This window comes from Microchirus variegatus, assembly GCF_963457635.1.
Source record: "Microchirus variegatus genome assembly, chromosome: 14".
NCBI classification, from domain to species: domain Eukaryota; kingdom Metazoa; phylum Chordata; class Actinopteri; order Pleuronectiformes; family Soleidae; genus Microchirus; species Microchirus variegatus.
Window position 1 is genome coordinate 19,059,391 of NC_139815.1, and position 11,158 is coordinate 19,070,548.

At 39.9% G+C, this 11,158-nt stretch overlaps 1 protein-coding gene across 1 annotated transcript; it reads left to right on the forward strand.

The window, feature by feature from the left end:
- Window positions 1-1,221: 1,221 nt before the first annotated feature.
- On the forward strand, window positions 1,222-10,000 carry gpib (glucose-6-phosphate isomerase b). Its single transcript, XM_083900903.1, has 18 exons — window positions 1,222-1,398; window positions 1,639-1,729; window positions 2,243-2,311; window positions 3,045-3,164; window positions 3,283-3,366; window positions 3,457-3,603; window positions 3,798-3,869; window positions 3,955-3,999; window positions 4,098-4,151; window positions 5,161-5,221; window positions 5,693-5,736; window positions 5,889-6,041; window positions 6,739-6,868; window positions 7,006-7,082; window positions 7,579-7,707; window positions 8,997-9,072; window positions 9,186-9,252; window positions 9,615-10,000. Exons 1-18 carry the CDS (start codon window positions 1,280-1,282, stop codon window positions 9,739-9,741), a joined length of 1,665 nt encoding a protein of 554 aa, XP_083757029.1. The 5' UTR covers window positions 1,222-1,279; the 3' UTR covers window positions 9,742-10,000.
- The last annotated feature ends 1,158 nt before the right edge of the window (window positions 10,001-11,158 follow it).

Consider the following 11,158-nt stretch of genomic DNA (forward strand, 5'->3'; position numbering starts at 1 on the left):
TTTTTTATGGTTTTTTATCCATATATTTAAACCACGTCAAAATACAAAATAATACATATTTTAACTTTGGTTTAGTATATTAAGTATAAGTGTATAAGTATAAGTATATTCAATTGTATCGCTATGTGACAAACATTTCGTAAAACATCTTTTTTCCTGTTTCTTTTTGTTCTAAAATACTTAATATGTAAGCCAAAATTTAAAACAATGTATTGAATATCTGAATAGTCAGGATAAATGGACATATATGTGTGGCTGTACATAATATTGTATACAATTGTTGTTTTATTATTGTTGTCGAGTTTTCTGTCTAGACTGAGGATGTGTAATTTACCCAAACTATAAACTGATGTTTTATCGCCCTCTGCTGTGAGTAATAGAGCATTGCAGCCTGCACTTCGACAAACGGTCGTTGGGGGCGCTCCACTCCCTTTGTGCCCTACCACAACATTTTTTTTTTTTTTTTTTTCAAATAATCATCTTATACCTCTTGTTAGTTAAAATATGTGGAGGAAATCAAGACAATGAGTTTTCCTCTTTTCACTGTCCAGATATTTCTCTATAGCTGAACCGTAGACAAACTATATCAAATAATATAGACAGTATATCAAGTATGTAATTATATATTAGAATGTCAGTGTTATGTCCCTGTGGAAAAACGGAAAATAATAACATTTATATTGTTAATGGTCAAACAGAATTTTGATGGCAACATGTTACCGAATTCCTGTCCTGCTCAGGAGCAGTGGGCAGTCACTGAGGAGCATCTGGGGGAGCAATGAGGGTTGAGTTGACCTGGTTGGATTCTAACTGGCAACCCACCAGTTTACAAGCCTCGAACACTATTATTGATGTGATATATTTTTAATTAATTTTATTTCTCCAATAATCAAGCTCACACATAATCTTAATATAAATTCATATTTTATCAATTGGGTGTTAATGCATGCAGTATAGCTCATGGCCAAGAGGAAAACAATTGGGCAAGTATAATAAAGTATAATTCAGTGAGTGTAAATGACCTCCACTCTATAGTCTACATAGCGTATTATAATAACATGCCACTACAGTGTGATTGTGGTGTATCTTTGCAGGGGTTACATCATGCACTGTAACCCCTGCGGGAGAGTGTGGACGTGTGACCAGTATATTGTGTCTCTTGGTAGGAGGGACTATAGCGTGTGTCTGCACTGGATACCCTTCAAAAAGCTTTCCCTGTGACCCGCTCAGTCCCACTCAGCCAGACTAGTTGAGCACAGCAAGCCCCTCTCTGGACAACATGGGACTCACACAGGACCCCAACTTCCAAAAGCTGCAGGAATGGTACACTGCCCACGCCCTGAACCTCAACATGAGGCACATGTTTGAAGCTGACAAGGAGCGATTCAACAAGCTCAGGTATGTCTCAAAATGGATGAAAATATGTCTTTAACAGCACCAGAAGCATGATGTGATGATTTTATTTATGTCTGTAAATTTGCTGTATTTGTAGAGTGACATAAGTGTTTCCCATTTTGGCAGATCAGTTAACATGAGAATGCTCGACAGCTCATTACATAATGGACAGAAATTAGATGTCACAGCCCAGTGAAGGATTGTTGCTGTTTGATTATTACTGGAAATCTCCTTGTGTTTCAGTCTCACACTGAAAACTGAGGATGGAGACGTTCTTCTGGATTACTCCAAGAATCTCATCACAGAGGACGTCGTGAAGATGCTAGTTGATCTGGTAAATCTAAGCTCATTCGAATAAGTCAAATAAAACAAAAACAGAGCAGACAGACAAGTCTGGTAGGAATAAAACACTGAATTGACAAACTGGGATACAATGGTGAAACCTGAAGCAATAACAGATTATGAGGTTCAATTAAAAATGATTTAACAGCAATTATGATGAAAGCAAGAAAAAAGGGACAAACAAATCCTCACGCAGATGTTTAAAATGTTCTTATGACACAACTCTATCTAGCTCTTGGACTTTATTCCATTTATTTTAGTGCAAAGAAACTGAAAAATAATTTCTTAAGCACTGACAGTGATCAGAGTACTTGGTAAATGCTGTGAATATGTTTGTGGGGAAAATGGACCTGGGTTTCAACGGTAGCATGCCCTCACAGTGCCCTGTAAATAAAGATGATTCAGTGTGTTTTAAATGGCTTTGAAAAACTATTTTAATGCATGCAAATACTAACGGTAAGGGATCTGAGCCTGTAAAGGACTAACATTTACTGCCTTTTTTCAGGCCAAGTCAAGAGGCATTGAAGCTGCCAGAGAGAAGATGTTTAAAGGAGACAAGATCAACTTCACTGAGGTGCTGCTCATTGTCCACTAATGCAATCCTATACAACTTTATTCGTAAAGCACTTTAAAAAACAACCACTGTGGAAATAAGAGACACAGTAAGATCATTAAATGATTTAGGAGCCACAACAGTGAAGGCCCGGTTCCCCTCTGAGCTTACATTTAGTTTTTGGCTCACTCAGGAGCAGCAAATCAGATTACCTGAGAGATTATTGTTGGTGATTTCCAGTGTCTGAATTGATCCTGGTTGGAGTGTTTACACCGCGAGACATAAGAAAACTAGAGAAAGCACTTAGAGAGCACAAACCTCCATCAATCATCATTTCAACACTTCCAGATCCAGATTTTGAAGTACACAGCTGCATTTACCATTGACATTTTCACAAAGCACATCCATGTGCAGCCCGTTTTCTATCACTCATGTTTCATACCGATTCGCAACGCAGGGTTAAGCTTCTTGGATGAAGATTAGCAGAGGCGGGAATCAAACCCACAGCCTTCAAGTTGAAAGACAACTGACTGAGCTACTGTTGTCCATCACGGACGTTTCTCTTAAGCCAAAACTGACATCTCCTTGGACAAACAGACAAAACCAGTCAAACACAGAATCTCCTTGGCAGAACTAATAACTACAACGCAAAACTCTTATTCTTGAACGCAACAACCAAATAACCTTTAAATCCTGAACAGGAAAGGATCACTGTCACGTTGATGAGATTACGTGTCTCTGTGTGCCAACGCAGGGCCGTGCTGTGCTCCACGTGGCTCTGAGGAACCGCTCCAACACTCCCATCGTGGTCGACGGCAAGGATGTGATGCCGGAAGTCAACAAGGTTCTGGAAAAGATGAAGGGCTTCTGCCATGTGAGTCCCAGGCAGCACCATGCAGCTTTGTGAATTTCAGTATCAAGGGCATGACAGCTTATAACCCAGCCTGTAGCTTTGATGACAGTTAGAATGATTCTATTTATCTGTTTTGTAGAGAGTTCGCAGTGGGGAGTGGAAGGGCTACACAGGAAAGTCCATCACAGATGTTGTCAATATTGGCATTGGAGGATCTGACCTTGTGAGTGCATCTTTTATTCTTTTATACAGACATGCATCAGTCACTCTTTTCTGTACGGCTTACAGTCTGCATTTTAAACTCTAATTGCAGGGCCCCCTCATGGTGACCGAAGCCCTAAAGCCGTACTCCAAAGACGGACCGCGGGTGTGGTTTGTGTCCAACATCGATGGAACACACATCGCCAAAACCCTGGCACAGCTCCACGCGGAGACGACCCTCTTCATTATTGCATCCAAGGTACAGCTGGACACAGAGTAGATTCTTCAAACTGCACCACAGCTGAAAGAGAAGCACCTGTGATGTGATGTTGAATGGTTTTTGGACATAAGCTTTTATAGTGACCTCACTCTTCATGGTCAATATTTTAGACTGAATGATGAGTTCTGTTTCACACACACACCACCATTCTTTATCATGTCCTTTTTAAACAGACATTCACCACCCAAGAGACCATTACCAATGCTGAGTCGGCCAAAGCGTGGTTCCTTGAACACGCCAAAGATGTGAGTATGCATCGCCCCCCCCTCGCTCACTAGATTTCGACAACTTCATGTATGAAGCATTTATTCATATTCTCCGTTTCAACAGAAAGCTGCTGTTGCTAAGCACTTTGTGGCGCTGTCTACAAATGGAGTAAGTCACAGCCCAACCATCACCGAGTAAATCCTCCCTTTCTGTTCAAACATCTGATCGTGACTATTCTGCTCCCTCTCTCCTTCTTTCCTCCTCAGCCCAAAGTGAAGGATTTCGGCATTGACACTGAGAACATGTTCGAGTTCTGGGACGTGAGTGCTCTTTAAAGCCTTGCAGCAAACTGTACGCCGGCTTCACGGCTTTGACTGTGATGTGACAGGAGGCAGCAGCTATAAATAAATCAGACTTCTGACCTGTGAAGTAGGTGGGATGGACACTCTGGCCAGCAGCTGCTTGGAAACCAGAAGCCCCCCCCACACTCCCCTCTGCACACTTAGTTATTATTGGTAGCGACCTTTTCTCTTGCAGAGGTTACTGTAAAGGCTGCGTCGCACCAAAGGTCAGCGAGTTGCATTCAGTTACATTGTGGGGTATTTGCAGAGTAACAGCTATGATCTGGCCTTTATCATGTCGAGGAGGCTTTCACGCATTTAAGGATGCCAGGGCCCACTTCTATAAATCCTCACCCTAACCTTGAATTACAACAGACAAGACGAGGATTAAGATGATCCCATATTCAGTGCAGATTTCCACTTTATTTCTGAACTTGCGTATCTTTCAACACATGCATTTGGGTATTACAGCTGCGGGCTCAATGTCATATTTGAAAGGTTAAGCTTCACAACAAAGTGCATAATCATGCGTCAACATGCAACATAATGACTGCTGTACAAGGTGAGGTAAAAGACAAATAATTGAATAATATAAACGCCATGGATTGATTTTATATCTTAAAATCTATTGTGCATCTTTTACAGCAATTTAAATCTCAATGACTGAACTGAAAATGAAAAACATATTTATTATTTATATTAGTGGCCCACACTGATGTCGAAAAAATTAATGCTTGCGTTTCACATGCAGTGTACAGTGTGTTTTTTTCTCTGGAAAAGAAAATCAAAAATGCATACTGATGCCCAAATATGTTATATAAATACTTTTGGCCAAATATTAACACAAAATGTGCTCAAGACAAAACACTTCACAATATTCAGATACAGCAATCCTTCACTTCCCTTGCTTTTGGTAAAATCTCACATTAAACAATCAAATATTAATGTCTGAAGACACACTTGTATTTTTGTTCATTTTCTCTTTTAGTGGGTCGGCGGTCGTTTCTCGTTGTGGTCTGCCATTGGAATGGCCATCGCCCTGCACATTGGTATGTACAATGAAACATAGTGGAACACAGCAACAGGTGTATTATACTGTTATCAGGGAGGCGGTATAAGATGAGGTGTCTAGTACCTCTCCACTGACTCCTTGTGCTTGTTTTTAAGCACGTATAGGTGCTGAATGTCAGCAGGCTAAAATGCTTTTAATGATAATAATGTTAACATTGTCATGCCATCACAATGTGGGTGTTGTGTGAAAGATCAGGGGATCACCAATACCATTAGATAATTGCCTGGGGACCAGAGATGCCTGTGTTTGTGTTTTCACACCCAGCAGCTAATGGTATTTTATGACCCAAGAGGTGAAGCAACCACCACTGACAACATTATAAAGCAATATAATTCAGGGATATCCAGGGATTTATTTTGATATTAATGGGAAGAGACTGTTGTTACAAGGAGTTTAACTAATGATCAATAGTTTGTGTTTTTCACTCATCTTTTCTTGTCCTCATCAGGCTTTGACAACTTTGAGAAGCTTCTGTCTGGAGCTCACTGGATGGTGGGTAAACCACAGATGTCGTGATTACTTCAGCTTCGGCTCTTTGCCCCCCTCTAATGTAGAAAAACCATGTACATGAGCCCTGCTGAGAAGAAGAGACAGAATACATGAATGAAAATCAGCATCCCCTCCCCTCTCTCCCCACGCTGCAGGACAACCACTTCCGCTCCGCTCCTCTGGATAAGAACGCTCCGGTCCTGCTGGCTCTGCTGGGCATCTGGTACATTAACTTCTTCCATGCTGAGACGCACGCCATGCTGCCCTACGACCAGTACATGCACCGCTTCACCGCCTACTTCCAACAGGTCTGACACTGACGCAGGCCTCTCACGCTATCTCTGAGAGCCTCCAAGAAAAAAAGATACTTATAGTATACTACTAATAGTTATTTACTTGCATTCCTGAACAGAAATATTATTATTTGAATTGTTTTATTTTGCCCAAAAAAAGTTTAGTTCAAGTTTAGAAAGATTTCAAAAATGTGTTTTCTCATTTTATATATACACATACATATATACACACATAACATGTGTATGTATATATATATATATGTATATATATATATATATATATACATGTGTATGTATATATATATATATGTATATATATATACATATATATATATATAAATATGCTTATTTACACATATATAAATATATACATACATATACATATACATATACATATACATATAGATTTCTCTCTTTTTTTGGCAAAATAAATAAGCAGTAAAGTAAATAGAAGTAAATAACTATCATTTCCAATCAAGAAATAATATTCCTTATTATTTCACTAATAATCATTATATTTTAGCATTAAAAATCTAATTTTGGTCAAAGAGCTTCTACATACTGGTTTATTAACCATTACAGAAACAAAAAAAATATTTTGATAATAATTACCAATGCCGTTTTAGGGCAGCTGTGTCTGCACTATATAAACCTCAGATAGAACTGCATGTGTGATTTCGCACGTCTGAATTGTAATATTTGTTAAATATAGGGAGACATGGAGTCCAATGGAAAGTACATCACCAACCATGGAGCACGTGTAAACTACCACACTGGGCCGATAGTGTGGGGAGAGCCAGGAACCAACGGACAGCACGCGTTCTACCAGCTCATCCACCAAGGTATCGTTCAAATCAATCAATTAATCTTTAATGTCAGTTTCCTATAGCTTTGCCAATAGCCTTGCAAGGTCTTGAGCAATGATGAAGCAACATAGGCTCCCTCCGTGTGTTCACGCAAATAACTTTCTTCAACACAGGAACACGCATGGTGCCCTGTGACTTCCTGATCCCAGCTCAGTCTCAGCATCCCATCAGAGATAGCCTGCACCACAAGGTACCACTCACTGGTCTTACAAACTACAGATATAAGTACATGTATATGCCTGATATACTACCTTAAGTTTCCTTGCTGCAGGGAGGTTTGTTCAATTCAGTGCTGTAAAAACAAGCTCAACTCACAATTTTTCCTTAAACATAAAGATCCTGTGGTGACCTGAAGAGAATTTTGGATTGTGATCTGATCGTCAGTGCTGTGTCGTAAGAGCATGTGTATTAATTACATGGAAAAACCTGAGGAATATGTTTGAGGGATCATCCGCAAAGGTCACAGGCTCCACCACCGCAAGAGTCATTCATTTAGTCATTCATCGTCTACTGCTTTATCCTCCACATGAGGACGCCGTTGGGCTGCTGGTGCCTGGATATGAAAAAAAAGGATAATCTGTTTTTGCATAATACATACAAAAAGTATCGTACAACCTACTAAATCTGAACCACAGAGACTTAATTATAATAATACAACCTTGTGTGTGTGTTCGATGTGGCTGTAGATTCTGCTGGGCAACTTTCTGGCCCAGACAGAAGCTCTGATGAAGGGTAAGACCACAGAGGAGGCTAAGAAGGAGCTGGAGACCAGTGGCCTGAGTGGAGAAGCTCTGGAGAAAATCCTGCCTCACAAAGTGAGTAAAAGTCAAGAGAAAGTGACCATAATAATAATAATGACAACAGACTTAAAACATCAGAGAATGTGGTGCATGACGGCCTGGTCACCTATAGTCCAGGGGTCTGCAAATTGTGGCTCGAGGCATGCGTGTCCCTGAATTTTTGAAAGAAATTTAAATTTCTTTCAAAGTGAACACCTCTTATTTAGAGATCAAGGCCATAAATAAAAGTCTTTTTAATATTAATATAAATAAGTGCACATTTGGATCCACATACCTGCGACAGCTATGAAATGTCAACGTTTTCCTTTTTTGTCGTTCTTAAATTTCACAAATGCAACAAACTTCAGTTATTATATGTATATATAAAACGTTATATGTGATGTTATCTTCATTTTGCGGGTCAAAAAGGTTTTTGCGGCTCCAGATTAATTGTATTTGAACGGCGAGGGGTCAAAAATGACTCTTCTGATAGTAGCGGTTGCTGACTCCTCATCTATTCTGTCACTATGGTAACACAAAAAGAACTGAGGGAAATTATGTTTAGAAGCATTACATAACTGTAGATCAGTTTAACATACTTTGAAGTAACTGACATTAACTGACTCTTTCTTAACCCTAGAACACTATCGCTCAAATTCGAAACACCATCACTAACGCCGGGTGATTTTTACCCAAGATAATGAATACACCCAATAAAAAGTACTTGTCATCAAAATATATCAAAACATGACAAAACATGACAAATTTGGGTAGTGTTCTTTTATTTTAAACTGTGTCATGTCTAGCAAAATGAAAGAAAAGCACCATGAGGGGACCATATAAAAATGCTACAAAATTACTGGGATTATTTGGGAACAAAAAAAAAAAAAAAAAGATTATGAAGATGAAAACTTGGTTTTCATGAAAATCACATGCATTTATTTGCTTGGGTGAAAACCACCCGACAATGGTGTTCTCGGGTTAAAAACATGAAAACTGTTTCCTGACTTGAAGACAATTATCACCTGTGACAACAGAGGGCGCTGTTGTTCTTCAAACGTTACACAGTGCTGCTTTAAACTTAGGGGTAAAAAAAGAAAGAAGCAGTCATCTCATGTTATTTGTAAGAAACAAATAACACTTGGCACGAGCAAGTGCTTCCAGGAGACCGTGCCAATTACTGAGACTGGAGAAAGCAAACACAGGAGCTGGTGCCCACCACTGACCATGAATAAACACAATAATCCACAGTTTGTTATAGAAGCATTTGTTATAAAGGCAAACAGAGAGAGAGAAATAATAATTTCTAATTGTGTTTAACACAGGTTTTCCAAGGAAACAGACCAACCAACTCAATCATCTTCAAAAAACTGACTCCGTACACACTTGGAGCACTTATAGGTAAGAACAGTCAGGATTAAAAAAAAAAGTCAGTACCTGAGACAGTGACGTCCACTGAAGCCTTTCACGAGTGTCGTTTTTTTTGTTGTTTGTTTTTTTGCCTTGTGTCACAGCGATGTACGAGCATAAAATCTTCATCCAGGGTGTGATGTGGGAGATCAACAGCTTTGACCAGTGGGGGTGAGTCAGCGTTTATTTTATCAATGTATGGCTTCTTTCTCATAATCAGGTTGTGTAGCAAAAGTACTTAACATGTCAGAGTAATATCCTCAAGACATAGAAGTAGACCAGTGTTTCTCAATCCTGGTCCTGGGCAGAGCCACCACTGCCCTGCATGTTTGAGATGTTTTCCTGCTTCAACACACCTGATTCAAATCAATGGCTTGTTAGAAGGCCTCTGCAGAGCTTCTATGATGCTAAATATGTGGCAAAGACTGTGTTTTAGGAGACTGTAATTCTTATTAATAGTCCCTCCATGTTCTTCAAGCACCTACAGGTCACTGAAACTATCCACTCTCTTCTCTCCTCCTGCCAATTGTCAGGGTCGAGCTCGGCAAACAGCTCGCCAAGAAGATCGAGGCCGAGCTCAAGGACGCCGCAGAGGTCCACTCCCACGACTCCTCCACCAATGGACTCATCAACTTCCTCAAGAAGAACTCTTCTCCCTGAGCCGAGTCACCTTCGACGACGTCCACTTTACCCCCACAGCGTTATCCATCAGCTCATGAGCTGCACAAACAGGAGACTTCACCGAGTCAGCTGGTTCACTCCCACGCAGTCCAGCTGAAGCACGTCGTGGCCTCATTAATAATGTCGTGACTGTCTGCCACTGCTTTTTATTTTTTTATTTTTTTCTGTCTTTTAGAGTAGTTTGTGAGGGAAAGCCTTTTTGTATTAGAGTGCTGTGGAAGTAAAACACATCAGTTTACTTGTCATGAGAAATTACATTTCTGGAAATAAATGACTCAACACAATTCCACAGGGAAAAAAAAAAAGAAGATCACACTGAGTCTGATGTGAAAGGCAGCGCACAAACACTTAGCAGCCAATTTAATAGGTACACTCTGCCCCTGCCTGTTAACATAAATATCTTATCAGCAACTCAGACATAATCAAAGCGAGCGATCAGGACCATTTTGAGCACATGTGTCAAACTCAAGGCCCGGGGGCCAGATGTGGCCCGCCACATCATTTTATATGGCCCGCGATGTCCATGCTGCTTTAAGGCGCGTGTTGACCATAAACTACATTTCCCACAATGCATGGCGATTGTGTTACCCGTGAAGTGACAGCATCCCGCCACTAGTTTGCAGTACTAAAATACTAGTACTAAAATATTGTACTCAAGTAAAAGTACCAATGCTTTGATGAAATATTACTCAAGTAGAAGTAAAAGTAGTCATCTGAAATGTACTTTAAGTAAAAATTACTTAGTTACTTTGTGTGGGGTGTGAGGTTAGTAGAAATATAACAAGGGGTCAGAAATCCAAAACTTTTTTGGAGCTCACGCGCCCGGCGCGACACGGGATATTACGTCACTTTTGGCGCTCGCCCTCTATGTTCACGCGCCAGTGCTGGTGCTAATCACATCATCATTCGTCTGGTTCTGCTGTATATTTTCCCCCTGTAGGTCTTCATTGTGCTGAATTTTTATTTTTACTCAGTAATGGATAGCATTTATGAAGTAATTAAGTACAATATTTGAGTCAATACGTACTCAAGTAAAATACAAAATCCTGATTTTAAATTGTACTTAAAAAATACAAAATACACAAAAAAAGCATTCAATACAGTAACTTGAGTAAATGTATTTTATTACTTTCCACCTCTGATCGTTGCATCTTCCCAAAATGTCCTGGAAGAGAAAGATTGATGCAGATGGAAGGAAGTTTCAAGAAGATGGGAAGGCGAATACATGTTTGTGTTATGAGGCGGTGTCGGTCGTCAAAGACTACAATCTATGTCGGCATTTTGACATCAAACAAGGAGCCAAGTATACCAGTTAGCCTTCAAGAAAAACAATAATCTGCATTCGCAGCAGAATGTGTTCACAAAAGCCATAACCAAAAAAACCGATGCAGCAGTG